The sequence below is a fragment of the Mytilus californianus genome, unplaced genomic scaffold (assembly GCF_021869535.1).
Source record: "Mytilus californianus isolate M0D057914Y unplaced genomic scaffold, xbMytCali1.0.p SCAF_2, whole genome shotgun sequence".
Taxonomy (NCBI): domain Eukaryota; kingdom Metazoa; phylum Mollusca; class Bivalvia; order Mytilida; family Mytilidae; genus Mytilus; species Mytilus californianus.
In genome coordinates, this window is record NW_026262668.1 from 112755162 (window position 1) to 112775508 (window position 20347).

At 34.1% G+C, this 20347-nt stretch overlaps 1 protein-coding gene and 1 long non-coding RNA gene across 7 annotated transcripts in view; both read left to right on the forward strand.

Annotated features, from left to right (window-relative positions):
* LOC127728563 (hemicentin-1-like) overlaps positions 1–20347 on the forward strand; it is a 147424-nt gene that overhangs the window by 651 nt on the left and 126426 nt on the right. For all 4 annotated transcript variants that reach the window (XM_052236001.1, XM_052235999.1, XM_052235998.1 and 1 more), the window contains exons 2-3: positions 6028–6257; positions 10172–10294. In XM_052236001.1, the coding sequence (XP_052091961.1) occupies positions 6028–6257; positions 10172–10294 (353 nt within the window). The remainder of the gene's footprint in view (positions 1–6027; positions 6258–10171; positions 10295–20347) is intronic.
* LOC127728625 (uncharacterized) lies at positions 11170–13651 on the forward strand. 3 transcript variants are annotated; one of them, XR_007994285.1, is made up of 4 exons: positions 11170–11513; positions 11846–12177; positions 12344–12841; positions 13174–13651. It is a non-coding gene; the product is annotated as an uncharacterized LOC127728625 (long non-coding RNA). The 3 variants fall into 3 exon arrangements; XR_007994284.1 differs by having other exon boundaries at positions 11170–12177; XR_007994286.1 differs by having other exon boundaries at positions 11170–12177; positions 12344–12675.

A 20347-nucleotide genomic window follows, 5' to 3' on the forward strand; every position in this document is an offset into this window, starting at 1 on the left:
TGAACCATTGAATTTTGACTGATTAATACTTCACTATATTTTACATGGAAAAGTTTATGATAAATAGTTGTGTTTTGTAGGTTGGTTTAGTCAAGAGTGTTGAAATAACAAGTAAAACTTTAGTACATATATAAAATGTACAGAATTTTATATCCAACGGCAGACCTGAATATATCTAAAGCAATTTTCTTTCGACCTTAATATGTACACATTGAAAATTTGATTATCCCTTTGACCTTCCACTTTTTGGGATGAGGCATAGATTTTCATCCATTAATTTTGCTCCATTCTTTCTGCACATTATGGAGGAATTACCTTTTTGTCATTTGAATTGCATCGATCATGTTTATTGACCACACTTTAATTATGTGTCATGGAACTTATTTAATCATTTTGATAAATATAAAGTTCAGGTGAAGAAAGAGAACTAGCCACTGCTTATGCAGCACTATTTTTTTATTAGAAAGTAAAGGTCACCATTCTTATCATCAAGAATTATATTATTCTTTTTTTAATAAAACTAACACTTATCATGCTTACATTCATGACATTACAGCATTAATAGCAGTTTCTGTTTTATGAGGATAGACTTTAAATCAATTTTTTTTTGGGAGGAGATAACTTAAATCATTCATGCTGAGGAAAAGAAAAAAACTATGCTCCCATTCTTGTTTTCTTGATATTTTATAAAATTTAACAATTTGAGTACTTAGATATAAGAAGATGTGGTATGAGTGCCAGTGAGACAACTCTCCATCCAAGTCAAAATTCAATTTATAAAAGTAAACCATTGTAGGTCACAGTACGGTCTTCAACACGGAGCCTTGGCTCACACCGAACAATAAGCTATAAAGGGCCCCAAAAATTACTAGTGTAAAACCATTCAAATGGGAAAACCAGCAGTCTAATCTATATAAAAAACGAGAAATGAGAAACACTTATGAACCACATCAACAAACGACAACTACTGAACATCAGATTCCTACTACCTGGTTTAATTATCTCCCCCTGATTTGAACTTGTCTTCACAGTTTCTGTGGTTGATAAACAGATCTTTACTATTGGTGTATTACTATAGAATATCTTTTAAATTTCATCAAGTCTTTCAGATGATGAATAATTCATATATTATTAACTGCAATTGAACAAACTTGTGATACCAATGACAAAATTATGCTAAAAATTTGGCATTTTTGTAATTTTTTTAAACTTCTAGAATTTTTGTTAAATTTGTGTGTGTGTGATATAATAGCAGTAAAAATGCATAAGGTAAAATTGAAATAACTTATCATCAATATTGTTCCTTTTCTACCTTTATTGAATTTTTCTAATATATGCTTAAAAATGTTAAATTTGCTGATCTTTATTTGAATTACTTCCTGTGTTCATTTCCAATGGCAGTGCAAATGCTACTTAGGTAAACAAAATCTTTGGTAAGTCATTGAATAGGTAGTTGCATATATGTTCTATTTTAAAATATTTTGGTGGTTTGATAGGATTTCATTATTACAGTGTAACCATAAAACTACCTAGTATCAAGTAGACATTGTTAAGGAAGCACACCACTAAATGGACTTTCTGTTTAGTTTAATGTTAAATATGCAAACTTTTGAAAAAATTTAAAAAATAAGAACGAATTTTCCCAGTATTGCCATGATAAGATCCTAGTCTGACATGTCTTATGTAAAGCTTGTTTCATTGCATTTATAGTTACAGAGTTCACATAAAGGTAATTTACTTAATATGCAAAATAATAAACATACTCCCTCTTAATGCATACCCTAATTATTTTAATGTACTTTCTATAGAAGTAGGGGGCATAATACAGCTAGGTTTTGTTTTCTGGTCTTTTCATACATCTGTTAATATAAAAATATTAAGAAGTGGTATAATTGCCAAAGAGAGAACTCTCTCAAATGACGTAGAAGTTAGCAACTATAGGTCACTGTAAGGCCTTCAACACTTGCGTGGATGTGTATTGTGTAGGAAAAAGCAAATGTTTGATTTGTTAGAGATCTTTTTTTATGTTATTGATTCAAATTGTAAATTTTAAGAATCTTAATGGTCAATTGCCTTTTAAAAAAAAAATTTAATGATGAAGTTACTCAAGTGTTAGATATTGTCTCACAGTTGTGATTCCATTTATACATAAGAAGGAAAACTGGAAGAACTGGTAACTAAAGCAAAAAATAGACAGAAACTGCCTTTCTAGAGCTTCCATGCTTTGATTTAAATCAACACGTATATGAATGCTACGTTTAAACTTAAGGATGTTCGCTACGCTTAATTTTTACTTTTTGTCAGATATTCGGAATCCTCAAATTTTATCCATGTGGTGCCATTAAAAATTTTGCCCACTAACTCCCAATTTTCTTTTCATCATTTTATTACATATTGTTTAAAAAACCATTTTTGAAAATCACAAAATATCCTTGTTATTTTTTCATATATTTTGAAAGAAAAAGGTGCCAATGTTAAATGTATGAAAAGTCTAGAGAGAATCATTTCCCGCCAAATTTTCAATTGCTTATATCTCAAAAACAAGAACACGGACCTTTCATTTTTTTCTGCTTTCTAAGTTCCATTATTTAAATACTATCAATTGATAACCATCTTTTAAAATGCTTGTTATTTTTAAACAGAGGAGCGAACTTCCTTAAGGAAGACACTGTGGTTATTGTGTTTAGGATCATTCACCAGATAATCTCCTCTTTTAAGTATATTTATTGTTAATACCAATTGAGTAACAAATTTACATATTAGAAGTACTCCTTGATACTTCATCATTTCAGTTTAAATAGTGTGTATAATAAAGGCGATAAATTAAGGTCAAAAATCAAGAATGTTAACAATAACAGGTCTTTGTACAGTTCAATGATGAGAAATACTATATCATATTATAAGCTAGACCTTATTATGACCCACTGAATCCAACTACAACCACTGAACTACAGGTTCTTGGCCTAAGTACGTCATCACAGTTCAATTGTTCTGGTCAAGTTCAGTTTTTTTTTTAATTTGCTCTTCAGGCGAGTGACCATGATATTTTACTTGTCTAAATTTTGTACTTAAAAAAATTTCTATCCAACCATTATGGACACAAATCATTTCATCTTATTCAGGTTTTCATTTCTTCAGAACACCACCAAAAATAGTGTTTCACCTTTCCCTAATACCCTTATTAGTTCATATAAAAATATGTTTTTTAAAAACATTATCAAAAACCAATTTGTGGTCCAATTTTGATGAAATATTTAATGCTAAACTCACAAATGTGTACAGAGTTTTATGGTCATTATGAAATATTTTTATGACATGTCATTACTGAGAAATAATTATTTGTATACAAATATTGAAATTAAGTGTATTTTTTTCATGCAGAAATTCATATTTGTCTTTAAATTTGATTTCTCTAATAATATAAATCATAAATATATTTCATATTTTTTTGGAAGAAACTGCAGACATTTCTGTATTTAATTAAAAAAAAAATCATTCAATTTGAACAAAAAATACATTCAGTAGAATTTTTATCAAAACTTTGTTTTATATACGATATAATAGAATTTCCAAAACCCTGAAAAGGTGAAACACTTTTGACCTAAGACTTTAGTAATCATTATTTGTCATAAGAAGTTTAGGCAGTTGAACCCTTATTCTTTTATGGTTTAATTGAGAATGGAAACAGGGAATGTATCAAAGAGACAACTACCTGACCAATGAGCAGAAAACAGCCCATGGCCACCAATGGGTCTTCAACGCAGCGAGAAAATCCTGCACCTGAAGGCAGGCTTCAGCTGGCCCCTAAACAATAATGTATACTATGTTCAGCGAAATGGATGCCAAACAAAACTCCATAAAAGAAGATGTGGTATGAATGCCAATGAGGAAACTATCCATCCAAGTCACAATGTGTAAAAAGTAAAAAATTATAGGTCAAAGTATGGCCTTCGACATGAACATATTTATGAACTAAAATTAAAAACACACAATAATAACAAAGGCCAGAGGTTCCTAAACTGGGACAGGCACAAAAATGCGGCAGGATTAAATATGTTTTGTGAGATCTCAACCCTCACCTATACCTCTAGCCAATGTGGAATAAACAAACACATGGCAATACGCACAGTAAAACTCAGTTCAAAAGAAGTAGGAGTCCGATATGAGAATAGGTAACTTAAGAAACTTAAAACAAAATGACAACGATCAGCATAAATTAACAAAGGACTACTTGCAGTAACTGACATGCCAGCTCCAGACCTCAATTAAACTGATCGAAAGATTATGTCTTCATCATATGAAAATCAAGAACAATCCCTCCCGTTATAGGTTTAATATCATGCCATCAAAAATTATACGAGAAGAACAGAACCCGTATCATGCCAACAACTGGTTTTCAGAATAAATATGTTCATTTCCAATGCAAAGACCCTATGAGTGAATCAAAATTAATTCCAAAAAATTTCAACTTTAATGACTTGACAACAGTTTGGTAACTATATCCCTTCTGAATAAGTCTTGTTTAAAGGTTTGGTTAGCTTTTGAGCAACATTTGTGTGCTTTGTATAGAATTATTACAATTAAAGATGGGATGTGAAATACCTGAACTTATAAGATGTCTGCAAGTTGATTTATATTTACGAATGATGTCCTTGTGTCAATGATAAAATTAAGATAAAGTTTTGACAGCTTATGATATTGAAAACTCTGGTGTAATAATTTTTCAGTAATACAGAGATTTTTTTCTTTAAAATCAAATACATTGTTACATACACAAGCGAATCTAACAAATTGAGATATATAAACACCATAAGGTGGTGCCATGGGAACGTCACCATCTTAAAAACTAACCATAGGAAATGAAAAATAATCTCTTTTATTGTAAATTTGAATATTAATCTTCCTGTTAAAGATATACATATCAAGGTCCATGAAAGGGCAGTGTCCATTGTTAATACTAGCTTTATTTAAAGTCAGTTCAGCAGGATAAATCTCTTAAGTGTACATACAGAAGTCGTCATTATTGAGAGCCAAAATATCATCCAAATATCTAAAAGTGTTATTAAATTTTTTTATTAAATCAGAGTTGTTTCAATGGGTCTTTGCTGATTTTAGTCATAAATTATAATTTGTAACAATATAGAAACAGGTCCGCAATAAATGGTGCACAATTTAAGTCCCCACTGGAATTCGTATAACTGCGATATACGGAATTTCCAAAGTGAACAAAAATGTTATAAGTGCAGTTATCATATTAAAGCAGGTCCAATTGACATAGTTCTTTTGTTTGTTGTTACTAAGAAATGACTTAAAAGAGTTTTAACATATATATTCGCATTCTGACTTTTTACATTGTTTTATATGCCCATTTAATAAGGTATGTTAATTTTTTCTTAATGAGATAATGAGGCAAAGTGGTATATAGGGTAGAAAAATCAAAACTGACCATTAGTATGCTGTAGGAGGAGATTTCACTCATCTGGTGGAAATTCAACTATGGATTCATTTATATTTGTTAGTATTTTTATTCGTGGTTGGAGAAAAGTGAGCTATTTTGAAGGTATTTCTTTTAATGGTATCATAAGGTCCCATATGAATCTGATGAAAATTTCTTAAAAAAATTGTGTGTCAAGTATGTGTCAAGTATTTAATTTCATTGTCACCCCTTAACCCATGTAATTCACAATCAAATTTGAATCTTAGGAATAATAAGTCCATGCACAGTATAGAAAAATGAACACTGTTTTAAATCAGTGTGGATGGTCATTCATTAAAAACTGAGAAAGCAATTTTAGGGTTCACCTGACCTTAACCGCATATTCATGGTTTATTGGTCAAAACAGAGATTTCGTGGTTGGGTCAGTTTCTCAGATATTATGAGCAAAAAGTGAACTATATTATGTGTATGGAATGATTTAGGAATAAAGAAATATTATCAAATTATTACCCTTTATAAATAGTAACAAGTTAATCTCTATTTACCTTTAAAGCAAACTTTACTTACCTTAATCATTAATTTCTTTTCAGATATTGGTCCAGTTATAGTTACCAGAGATCCAGACGAATTCATCCAAGAATTACAAGATTTATATGTACATGGTGGAGGAGATTGTCCAGAGATGAGTATTGGTGCTATTAAGGAGGCATTAGATACTGCTCTGCCCCATTCGTATATCTACGTCTTCACTGATGCACGCTCCAAAGATCATGTCCTCACAGAAGATGTATTGTCACTCATACAACAGAAACAAAGCCAGGTATAGAATATATAAAACTTTACTGTAAATAAACAATATCTACATGTTTGGAGAATGTAAAATTTTGAAAAAAATAAGTCCAATGTGTATTAAAAAAGTTTTCACCTCATTAAGTAAATCTTGAGGAAAGAATAAGAATCAATGTTTGTTCATTATTTGGATGCACATTAGGGTATGCTACAGTGTTGTGACCAATTCAGATTCATGTTATTATGAGCCTAAGCAGTGAGACAACCCCATTCTGAACATTTTGTTAATTAATTCCAGAAAGGTTCACACTGTATTGTGACAGCTGCATGGTAGCATTAATTTAGAACTAACTTTATGCCCCTGCCACAGCGGAGGGGGCATTAAGTGTTACCCTTGTACGTTTGTACGTCCGTCCGTCCGTCCTTAGGTAACGTCTGTACATCTGTAGGTACGTCACAAAATTGGTTTCCATTTTCTAATTTAGTTTGCCTCAACCAAATGTTATGAAACTTACGCACAATGCTTATTTCAACAAAACACAGATCAAGTTTGAATTTGGGTGGCATGACTTCCTGAGTTATGTCCCTTTATAACATTATTTGCAAGTGGGGGCATCATCTGTGTCCCATGGGCACATTCTCCATTAATTTAAAAAAAGATTTTGATCTATAAAATTATCTTTTATCTGGTCTAGGAACAAAAAATGACTTCAGCAATGTTGAACAATTGTTGAATGTAAATTTTGCAGGTCATTTTGTTAACCTTGCCGATCAAGAATTTGTTGCATGTTTTTGTCCCCCGTGCAACGCGTTTGGGGGAGGGGAGCATAGAATTACCGGGCGTCCGTCCAGCACTCTCACATGTACAATTCTTGCCAGATTTTTATGAAACTTATATCATAGGTTTATATCAGCAATGTCTTGGATGTGTTCAAAAATCAGTGCTGATTAATTATTTTTTAAGAGTTATGCCCATTGGAAACATTAATTATATGGAAAATTGCATCGTTACCACTCTCATTTGTAAAATTCTTTCCAGATTTTTATGAAACTTATATCATAGGTTTATATTAACAATGTCTTGGATGAGTTACGAAATTAGGGCTGATGAATTATTTTTCAGAGTTATGCCCCTTGGAAAAATCAATTATATGGAAAATTGCATTGTGTACGCTCTCGTGTGTACAATTCTTGCTATAATTTTATGAAGCATATTAGCAATCTCTTGGACGAGTTCGAAATCAGTGCCGATCAATTATTTTTTAAAGAGTTAATTATATGGAAAATTGCATCGTTAGCGCTCTTATTTGTACTATTCTTGCCAGATTTTCATGATACTTATATCATAGGTTAATATTAGCAATGTCTTGGACTAGTTCGAAAATCAGTGCCGATCAACTACTTTTAAAAGAGTTATGTCCCTTGGAAATATTAATAATTTGGAAAATTGCATCGTTAGCGCTCTCATGTGTACAATTCATAGTTTTATGAAACTTATATCATGGGTTTATGCCAGCAATGTCTTTAACAAGTTCAAAAGTCGGTGCAGATCAATTATTTTTAAAAGAGTTATGCCCCTTGGAAACATGAATTATATGGAAAATTGCATTGTTAGTGCTCTCATGTGTACAATTCTTGCCAGAATTTTATGAAACTTATATCATAGGTTTATATCAGAAATGTCTTTAACGAATACGAAAATCAGTGCCGAACAATTATTTTTAAATAGTTATGCCCCTTGGAAACATTGATTATCTGGAAAATTGCATTGTAAATGCTCTCGCATGTACAATTTTTGCCAGATTTTTATCAAATTCATATCAAGGGTATATAACAGCAATGTCTCAGACAATTTAAGAAATAAGTGCCGATCAAATATTTTTAATGAGTTTCCCTTGGAAATATTAAATACCGGAAATTGCTCTCAAGTCTTCAACTCTCTAGTGAGATAATTTCAAAAGTTTTAAAGAAAAATAATTTTTTTTTTAGTTATTGTCCTTGGACAGAACAGATAAAATATGTGCAATGCAGGGAACATTGGAACTCTGTTCTTTTATTAAGATTGATAATGAAATAAACAAAGACTTGCATGTTTTATATGAAAATAAATAGATTTGGTATGATTTTGAATTAGACAACTATTCACCAGGGCCAGAAGGACCACAATGTAAACAACTATGGGGCACTGTACTGCCTTCAACAATGAGCAAAACCCTTACTAATAGCAAGCAATAAAAAGCCCTGCATGACAAAAAGTAAATCAATTCAGAAGAGAATAAAAACCAGCTAAGCACATGAAAAACCTAATAAAAAGCCAAAAAACATGAGGTACATATAAAGTACTCACAGATACTAAAAAACTAGTTCAAAGCCAATTCCAACTAATATATAAACTGTTTTATGTAAATTTTATAGCATTTATAATATTTGCTGATAGATCAATATAGGTAACTGCTTGAAAGAAAATAAATTATTCTTGAAAACTCCATGAAAAGACATGAAATTTCAAATAAACAGATATGTGGGAACCCTGCTAATTTTGCTCATTGTGTAGAGCTGTTCATCTATTACAACTTCACCATTTTGGCAGGAATGTTGAAAAAAATGTATGACACTAAAGTGTGTTTGTACCTATCACCTGTGGAATATTCCCATATATATAATACAAAGGAATATGCCCATATACTAAGGTAATACTTTTGGAGTAAGCCCATATAGGTTATACTTTGAGGAATTTGTCCATATAGGTTATACTCTGGGAATTTCTCCATGTGTGCTTGGGATTATTTCATCTAGGTTAAACTTTTGGAATTTGTTCATGTAGGTTTGGGATTGTGTCATCTAGGTTATGCTTGTGGAATTTGTCCATGTAGGTTTGGGCTTATGTAATCTAGGTTTTACTTTGGAATGTGTCCATGTAGGTTTGGGATTATGTAATCTAGGTTTTACTTTGGAATTTGTTCATGTAGGTTTGGGCTTGTGTTATCTAGGTCATGCTTTGGGAATGTGTCCATGTAGGTTTGGGATTATGTAATCTAGGTTTTACTTTGGAATTTGTTCGTGTAAGGTTTGGGCTTATGTTATCTAGGTTATGCTTTGGGAATTTGTTCATGTAGGTTTAGGATTATGTCCTCTAGGTTTTATTTGGGAATGTGTCCATGTAGGTTTGGTATTATGTCATCTAGATTATACCTTTTGAATTTGTCCATGTAGGTTTGGGCTTATGAAATCTAAGTTTTACTTTGGGAATTTGTTCATGTAGGTTTGGGATTATGTTATTTAGGTTATACTTTTGGAATCTTTTCATGTAGGTTTGGGGTTATGTCATTTAGGTTATCATTTGGGAATTTGTTCGTGAAGGTTTGGGATTATTTCATCTTTTGGGATTCTATGGCTTCTAGCTTTATAAGTTAATATTATTATTTATGCAGGAGTTTTAGATGTTTGATATTATTTTTTTTGCAGGAGTTCTAGATGTTTGATATTATTTTTTTTGCAGGAGTTCTAGATGTTTGATATTATTATTTATGCAGGAGTTCTAGATGTTTGATATTATTATTTATGCAGGAGTTCTAGATGTTTGATATTATTATTTTTGCAGGAGCTCTAGATGTTTGATATTATTATTTTTGCAGGAGTTCTAGATATTTGATATTATTAATTTTGCAGGAGTTGAAGCCCAATAAACACATTTTATATTTTTATGAGAGTTACGTCATTTTTAAATGAGACTGATTAAGCAATAGGGTTCTTAATAGCATTTTGTTAAATTTGAATCATTCCTATTATTCAGTCAAATCTATTATACTGAGATATGCAACATTTATTGATTGAGACATTATTTAATGACATAATCACTGAAGAAACTTAACTTTATAAAACTTTAGATTTTTACTGATTAATTTTTGTTTCTAGCTGTGGTTCAGTATGGTCTTCCTATTGTAGATTGTGTTTGTTATGACTGGAGATTGTGGTAATCATACTCATGATGGATTTATGGCTTATGAGAAGATTGCATCTACTAGTTCTGGACAAGTATTCTTACTGAAAAAGGATCAGGTCAATCAGGTAAGAAATGTTAAGAAAATAATTAAACAAAGGTTATAGATTTGAGTGTTAACAGATTCATATATGTACATGAATTCTATTCTAGTCTACCTGTCTATACTTATATTTTGACATTGCACAAGGTCATGTGTTTCTCAGACTGTTTATAAGGTCTTTTACACTAAATCTGTTGGATGTGTACTGATTGATACTCTAGTCTGGGAGTACTTTAAAGAAGGAAATTTTCATGGCAGTTTTATTTTTCAAGGTAAGAGTGGGAACGCATAAATAAAAATAAGGGCCATTTTATAACAGTTTTTCAGATGACAGATCTTTATCACAAATTAAAACTTTATTTCTAAATGGAAGGTAGTGTTAGAAACCAAATCCTTTAACTCTTGACAGTCAAAATAATATGAAATCTATTTTAAAGAACCGGAAATTATTGATACTGTTATATTATCATCACTCGTGACAATAAGGTGAATGACACCATCAATCATTTTTATGCCCCTGCAACTGAAAGTTTGGGGGCATATTGTTTTACCCCTGTCCGTCCGTCCTTCCGTCTGTCCCATTATGGGTATATAGTTATTCCAGATAACTCCTCCTACAGTTTGAATGCTAGGAATTTTTCACTTTGCTGGCTGTTTGTACATATATTGAAGGTGTGCATGTGGTCAGGGTTTTGATTTTTATTAATGTTTTCTCTTTTGGGAGATAGTTAAACTTTGTCAACTTGCATAAGAGGTGCATAGCGTTTCCAGGTAACTCCTCCTACAGTTTGAATGCTGGGAAGTTTTCACTTTGCTAGCTGTTTGTACATATATTGAAGGTGTGCATGTGGTCAGGGTTTTGATTTTTATTATATTTGCTTTTTTGGGAGATAGTTGAACTTTGTCATTTTTAGCTCACCTGGCCCGAAGGGCCAAGTGAGCTTTTCTCATCACTTGGCGTCCGTCGTCCGTCGTCCGGCGTCGTCCGTCGTCGGCGTTAACTTTTTACATTTTGAACTTCTTCTAGAGAACCACTGAATGGAATGAAACCAAACATGGCATGAATGTTCCTTATGAGGTGCTGACCAAGTGTTGTTACTTTGTAGCGGATCCATCATCCAAGATGGCCGCCAGCGGGGGACTTAGTTTAACATAGGACCCTATGGGAAATGCATACAAATGTCTTCTTTTAGAGAACCACTGAATGGAATGAAACCAAACATGGCATGAATGTTTCTTATGAGGTGCTGACCAAGTGTTGTTACTTTGTAGCGGATCCATCATCCAAGATGGCCCCCAGCGGGGGACTTAGTTTAACATAGGACCCTATGGGAAATGCATACAAATGTCTTCTTTTAGAGAAACACTGAATGGAATGAAACCAAACATGGCATGAATGTATCTTATGAGGTGCTGACCGAGTGTTGTTACTTTGAAGCCAATCCATAATCCAAGATGGCCGCCAGCGGGGGACTTAGTTTAACATAGGACCCTATGGGAAATACATACAAATGTCTTCTTTTAGAGAACCACTGAATGGAATGAAACCAAACATGGTATGAATGTTCCTTATGAGGTGCTGACCTAGTGTTGTTACTTTGAAGCCGATCCATAATCCAAGATTGCCGCCAGCGGGGGACTTAGTTTAACATGGGACCCTATGGGAAATACATACAAATGTCTTCTTTTAGAGAACCACTGAATGGAATGAAACCAAACATGGCATGAATGTTTCTTATGAGGTGCTGACCGAGTGTTGTTACTTTAAAGCCGATCCATAATCCAAGATGGCCGCCTGCAGGGGACTTAGTTTAACATGGGACCCTATGAGAAATACATACAAATGTCTTCTTTTAGAGAACCACTGAATGGAATGAAACCAAACATGGCATGAATGTTCCTTATGAGGTGCTGATTGAGTGTTGTTACTTTGAAGCCGATCCATAATCCAAGATGGCTGCCAGCGGGGGACTTAGTTTAACATGGGACCCTATGGGAAATACATACAAACGTCTTCTTTTAGAGAACCACTGAATGGAATGAAACCAAACATGGCATGAATGTTTCTTATGAGGTGCTGACCAAGTGTTGTTACTTTAAAGCCGATCCATAATCCAAGATGGCCGCCTGCAGGGGACTTAGTTTAACATGGGACCCTATGAGAAATACATACAAATGTCTTCTTTTAGAGAACCACTGAATGGAATGAAACCAAACATGGCATGAATGTTTCTTATGAGGTGCTGACCGAGTGTTGTTACTTTGAAGCCGATCCATAATCCAAGATGGCTGCCAGCGGGGGACTTAGTTTAACATGGGACCCTATGGGAAATACATACAAATGTCTTCTTTTAGAGAACCACTGAATGGAATGAAACCAAACATGGCATGAATGTTTCTTATGAGGTGCTGACCGAGTGTTGTTACTTTGTAGCGGATCCATCATCCAAGATGGCCGCCAGCGGGGGACTTAGTTTAACATGGGACCCTATGGGAAATGCATACAAATGTCTTCTTTTAGAGAACCACTGAAAGGATTGAAACCAAACATGGCATGAATGTTTCTTATGAGGTGCTGACCGAGTGTTGTTACTTTGAAGCCGATCCATAATCCAAGATGGCTGCCAGCGGGGGACTTAGTTTAACATAGGACCCTATGGGAAATACATACAAATATCTTCTTTTAGAGAACCACTGAATGGAATGAAACCAAACATGGCATGAATGTATCTTATGAGGTGCTGACCGAGTGTTGTTACTTTGAAGCCAATCCATAATCCAAGATGGCCGCCAGCGGGGGACTTAGTTTAACATAGGACCCTATGGGAAATACATACAAATGTCTTCTTTTAGAGAACCACTGAATGGAATGAAACCAAACATGGTATGAATGTTCCTTATGAGGTGCTGACCTAGTGTTGTTACTTTGAAGCCGATCCATAATCCAAGATGGCTGCCAGCAGGGGACTTAGTTTAACATAGGACCCTATGGGAAATACATACAAATATCTTCTTTTAGAGAACCACTGAATGCAATGAAACCAAACATGGCATGAATGTTCCTTATGAGGTGCTGACCAAGTGTTGTTACTATGAAGCTGATCCATAATCTAAGATAGCTGCCAGCGGAGGACTTAGTTTAACATAGGACCCTATGAGAAATACGTACAAATGTTTTCTTTTAGAGAACCATTGAATGGAATGAAACCAAACATGGCATGCATGTTCCTTTTGAGGTGCTGACCAAGTGTTGTTACTTTGAAGCTGATCCTTCATCCATGATGGCTGCCAGATGGGGACAATGTTTAACAAAGGATCCTATGGACAATACATACAAATGTCTTCTTTTAGAGAACCACATACTGAATGGATTGAAACCAAACATGACACTGTTCAAGATGGCCACCAGGATTTTTTATTAAATTACAGGACCAATATTAAACCAAATTTGGCCTCACTCATTATTAGGGTATCTGTTATGATTTTAATCTATTTTTACATGATTTCCAAAACCAAAGTAGAATCAGGTGAGCGACACAGGCTCTTGAGAGCCTCTAGTTGGAGTATACACTTGCATAAGAGGTGCATAGCGTTTCCAAATAACTCCTCCTACAGTGAACCATAGACCTATGTGCTCCCATGCTCACCTTCGTGTATTTTAAAATAACACTCTGCATCTACAGGGGCATCATTTGTGTCTCCCAGACACAACAATATCTTCAAAGAAAGTCCTACATTGACTTTGTTATAATACAGTTACTTCAAAGTGGAGTGCAGGGGTATCACTTTGTCTAGTTTAAATGCTTGCAACATTTAATCTGCTACACGAATTCATATGATCAAAAGATTAATAAATTAGCCTTAATCCTTGCAGCTTCTAATTTGATCTTACTAATTTGAAAGCATCTTTTTATGTTGATAGTGTATGTGTTTTTACAAGTAAATTTAAACATTTGTACCTCTTATCGATCCTTTGAGTGAAGCCTATTGCTACTGATTTTTATACGACCGTAAAAAAAAATTGCGGTCGTATATTGGTATGACATTGGCGTCATCGTCCGAAGACACATTAGTTTTCACACTCTAACTTTAGTTTAAGTAAATGGATCTCTATGAAATTTTACCATAAGGTTCAATATCACAAAAGGAAGGTTGGGATTGATTTTGGGGGTTGTGGTACCAACAGTTAAGGAATTAGGGGCCAAAAATAAGCATTTTTGTAACTTCCAGACATAACTTGTGTGTTAGTGTATGGATCTCTCTGACATTGTACCACAAGGTTCCATATCACAAAGGGAATGCTGGGATTGATTTTGGGGGTAATTGCCTCAAAATGTTTGGAATAAGGGGCCAAAAAAGGGGCAAAAAACAAGCATTTTTCTAGTTTCATGACAATAACTTGTGTGTAAGTGTATGGATCTTTCTGAAATTGTACTACAAGGTTCCATATCACAAAGGGAAAGCTGGAATTGAGTTTGGGGGTAATTGCCCAAAACCTTTAGGAATAAGGGGCCAAAAAGGGGCCATAAAATAAGCATTTTCTAGTTTCCAGACAATAACATGTGTTCAAGTGTATGGATCTCTCTGAAATTGTACTGCAAGGTACCACACCACAAAGGAAAGGCTGGGATTGATTTTGTGGGTAATTGCCTCAAAATTTTAGGAATAAGGGGCCAAAAAGGGCCAAAAAACAAGCATTTTTCTAGTTTCCAGACAATAACTTGTGTTCAAGTGTATGAATCTTTATGAAATTGTACTGCAAGGTTCCATATCACAAAGGGAAAGCTGGGTTTGAGTTTGGGGGTAATTGCCCTAAACGTTTAAAAATTTGGGGCCAAAAAGGGGCCAAAAAACAAGCATTTTTCTAGTTTCCAGACAATAACTTGTGTTCAAGTGTATGGATCTCTCTGAAATTGTACTGCAAGGTACCATACCACAAAGGGAAGGCTGGGATTGAGTTTGGGGGTGATGAATCATAAGGGGGTTCAAAAAATTTGGGGGGAGGGATTTTTTTTTTCCTTTTTAGCTCACCTGGCCCGAAGGGCCAAGTGAGCTTTTCTCATCACTTGGCATCCGTCGTCGTCCGTCGTCGTTAGCTTTTTACAAAAATCTTCTCCTCTGAAACCACTGGGCCAAATTTAACCAAACTTGGCCACAATCATCATTAGGGTATCTAGTTTAAAAAATGTGTCTGATGACCCCGCCAACCAACCAAGATGGCCGTTATGGCTAAAAATAGAACATAGGGGTAAAATGTAGATTTTGGCTTATATCTCTGAAACCAAAGCATTTAGAATAAATCTGACATAGTGTAAAACTGATTATCAGGTCAAGATCTATCTGCCCTGAAATTCTCAGACAAATCTGACAACCTGTTGTTGGGTTGCTGCCCCTGAATTGATAATTTTAAGGAAATTTTTCAGTTTTTGGTTATTATCTTGAATATTATTATAGATAGAGATAAACTGTAAACAGCAATAATGTTCAGCAAAGTAAGATCTACAAATAAGTTTTGTATGACCAAAATTGTCAGTCGACCCCTTTTGGAGCTATTGCCCTTAATAGTCAATTTTAACAATTTTTTGTAAATTTTTGTAATCTTTTACAAAAATCTTCTTCTCTGAAACTACTGACACAAATTTAACCATACTTGGCCATAATCATTATTAGGGTATCTAGTTTAAAAAATTTGTCCGATGACCCCGCCTTCAAACCATCATGGCCTACTTGGTTGAAAATAGAACATAGGGGTAAAATGCAGTTTTTGGTTTATATCTCTGAAACTAAAGCATTTAGAGCAAATCTGACGGGTGGCAAAAATGTTCATCAGATTTAGATTTATCTGCCCTGAAATTTTCAGACGAATCCAACAACCCGTTGTTGGGTTGCTGCCCCTGAGTTAGTAATTTTACAAAAATTTTGCAGTTTTTTGTTATTATCTTAGATATCATTATAATATCTAATATCTAATACTATTAATTATGATTTTAACCTTATTTTACATGATTTCCAAAGCATCAGTAAATACAGGTGAGCGACACAGGCTCTTGAGAGCCTCTAGTTTTCCTTTTTTTTTCTTTTAAATTTTTCAGTTTAGATTGGTTATTTCTGATTTATATATAAAAGCAAATAATAATGATATGGTTTGAATAGGTAAATTAAAAATTTATAAGTTCTTAGACCACATTCATTCTGTGTCAGAAACCTATGCTGTGTCAAATATTTAATCACAATCCAAATTCAGTGTGTATCAAGCTTGAATGTTGTGTCCATACTTGCCCCAACTGTTCATGGTTTGACCTCTGCGGTCGTATCAAGCTGCGCCCAGCATTTTATATAGTTTGTTCTTATGTGGTACTGTTACACCACTGTCCCAGGTTAGGGGGTGGGTTGAGTGCTCACAAACATGTTTTATCGTGCCACATTCTTTATGTGCCTGTCCCACTTCAGTAGCCTGTAGTTCAGTGGTTGTTGTTGATTCATGTATGTTATATTTGTTTTTCGTATTTTGTTTTGTTATAAAAGAGAGGCAAAAGATACCAAATTGACATTCAAACTCATAAGTCTAAAAATAAACTGACAACACCATGGTTAAAAAAGAAAAAGTCCAACAGACAAACAATAATACACAAAACACAACATAGAAAACTTAAGACTGATCAACACGAACCCCACCAAAAAATGGGGGTGATCTCAGGTGCTCCGGAAGGGTAAGCAGATCCTGCTCCACATGTGGCACCCGTCGTGTTGCTCGTGTTAGTAAAAACTCAGTATTAGGTCTAATTCGGTAGGTCACATTCGGGAAAAGGGGACGGGATTGTAGTTACGACATTAGGAACATATCCCCTATCATCTGTGAAACAGATATTCCATAACAGTCAACCAACTCGTGATGGCATCCGTAAAATTTATGAAGGGATGATTTCAACTTCACCACTTGGCACTCTTGGTTTAATAGCTTCCTTGTGAGCAGCAACCCTCTATCAAGGAAATCATGATAGGAAATAGAAACCCTGGAATATCGTATCAACTGGGAGATATAAACTCAGTATGCAGGCGCTGCTGGAATGTTGCTATATAAAAATGGAAAGTTCACAATTGGGAAGCTGAAATCATCTCTTTTGTCATAAAGTTTTGTTTTCAACCGACCCTCATTGTCAATTTCTAGATGTAAGTCAAGATATGTGACAGACTTAACTGTATCTGTTGTATCCTTTATCTCAAGTTTGATGGGATAGATGTGTTCAACATAGTCCCCAAATTTTGAATTATTTAGTGAGAGAACATCATCTATGTAGCGGAAAGTAAAGTTAAAGGATACTGCTAACTTCTTTTCTTTCTTCCTAAGAAGTTTCTGTATAAAGTCAGCCTCTTATGAATAAAGGATCAAGTCGGCAAGAAGAGGGGCACAGTTGGTTACCATGGGAATGCCGATTGTTTGTTGAAAAACATGTCCTCTAAATGAACAAATATGTTGTCAATCAAGAAATCAAGCATCTTGATAATGTCAGTTTCAGAGAATTTTTTGTTAGAATCAGAGTAGTTTTTTACAAAGTAGGATTTATCCCTCCCTAAGACAAGATACTTGTATCTACGTTGGCGATTCTTTTTTATGAAACAAAGCAGGACCAATTCTTTCAATTTGTCTTTCAGTTGGAATGGGGATTACTTGTGTAAAGTGTAGAAAAGTCAATTGTTTTAATACTATTGCAAGATGAAAGAGTCTTAGATTGTATGTACTCTAAAAGATCTTTGGAATTTTTTAGTATCCACATCTGATTCAAGCCACCTCTAGAATAGGTAGTTTCACAATAACTTTGAAGCCCGGCTTTGATTGCTGATAAAATTGATGTTAATAATTTCATGGAGCACTTGGAAGACCCAGCAATATACCGTTGTTTGTAAGGACACTTATGTAGTTTAGGTATCCAATACAGTGATGGAAGATCCAGTTCTTCATCTTTGGTTGAAATTCCAAAGGAACATAGAACAGACCTATGATTATCCAGGATTTCCTTTTTATAAGACCGCAAAAAATTTTTTGGGATCGTATAATGGTATGATGTCGTCGTCGTCTGTGTCGTCATCCGAAAACATATTGGTTTCCGGACAATAACTTTAGTTTAAGTGAATGGATCTCTAAGAAATTTTTGAAGAAGATTCAATACCACAAAAGAAAGATTGGGAATGATTTTGGGGATGATGGTCTCAATCGTTTAGGAATTATTTTTCTAGTTTCAGGAAAATAACTTGTGTATTAGTATTTCGATTGCTCTGAAATTGTACCACAATGTTTAATACCACAAGCAGAAGGTTGGGATTCATGTTAGGGGTTATGGGGCCAACAGTTTAGGAATTAAGGGCCAAAAAGGGGCCAAAAACAAGCATTTTTCTAGTTTTCAGACAATAACTTGTGTGTAAGTGTATAGATCTCTCTGACATTGTACCACAAGGTTCCATATAACAAAGGGAAGGCTGTGATTGAGTTTGGGGTTAATTGCCCCAAACATGTAGGAATTAGGGGCCAAAAAAGGGCCATAAACAAGCATTTTTCTAGTTTCCAGACAATAACTTGTGTTTAAGTGAATGGATCTCTCTGAAATTGTACTACAATGTTCCATACTACAAAGGAAAGGCTGGGATTGAGTTTTGGGGTTATTGCTCCAAGGGGGGTTTCAAAAAGTGGGGGGGGGGATTTTTTTTTCCAATTTTTTTTAAGGGATTCATATTTTTTTTCAAAATTTTTCAAGAAGAAATCTTCAATTGCACAGTATTGCGCAATAGATTTGTAAGATCTTTGACCACATTTATTTTGTGTCAGAAACCTATATTATGTCAAAAATTTGATCACAATCAAAATTCAGACAGTATCAAGCTTGAATATTGTGTCCAAATTTGCCCAAACTGTTCAGGGTTCGACCTCTGCTGTCGTATCAGGGTGCGCTCAGCGAAGCATTTTATTGGTAAGTGTTGAGTTTCCAAGTGAATTGTCAATACCTAATTCATTTATCAAGCAGTTTATGTAATGTGATTTAAACACAAACACGATGTTGTTTGGGGCTTTATCTGCGGGGACAACAACATATTTGTCATGGAGGTAGGACAAATGTTTAGCAACATTTCGGTCTTATAAATTAGGCTGTTAGTTTTCTTGTTTGAATTGTTTCACATTTTTCATGTCAGGCCTTTTATAGCCAACTATACGGTACAGGTTTTTCTGATTGTTGAAGGCCGTACAGCTGCCTATAATTGCTTACATCCCCTTCATTTGAACTCTGGTGGATAGTTGTCTCATTGGCAACCATACCACATCTGCTTATTTTTATATACAATGTTGGAGAGTTTGTGGGAAAATTGCAAAACAGATGTAAGATGATTGTAATTTCTAAAAGCAGTAAAATATGATTTGCTTAAAGAACTGACTGTATGAGTCATTGAATAATAGCTAAACATATTCCTCACTTGTCATATTTTGGTATTTGTCAGATTCTTGCATCATGATTTTTGTCTCGCCTTGACAGAGTTAAATAGTGAGACATAGGTATGCTGTTTCAAGCATCAGTGGCGGCAGTGGCATCAACAATGTATTAGTTTGTGATTAGGTCAGTTTATGGAGAATTCATTGACTTTGAATATTTTGCATAACTTTCAAGTTAAAGTATTGCTATTTTAATTTCAACATTTGCATTTTACTATCAAAATAACAAAAAGGTGAGACATATCTATGTGTTAACAGTTTATTATATAGATATACAAATTGCCCAGTTAGATCTTAAAGAAAATGAATTGAAAAATATGCATAATTTTGGAATTGGTTTGAATATAAAACTTGCAGTTAAAATTTTGCAGAAATTTTTAAATGGCGAAAAAATTTAGAGTTTTTACTTTAATTAGCTTCTTTTTGTAAGTGAAGCATGTATTTGAAACTTGTCTTACTTTTATCACCAAGGAAAAATGAGGTATTTTTCCTTAGCAATATTTTTGAATAGTTTTGTTTAAAATATCATATAAATCTATATTTTCTTTATTACTTTTAGGATGAATTAAAGTGTTAGAATATCAACATGTCAAAACTCAG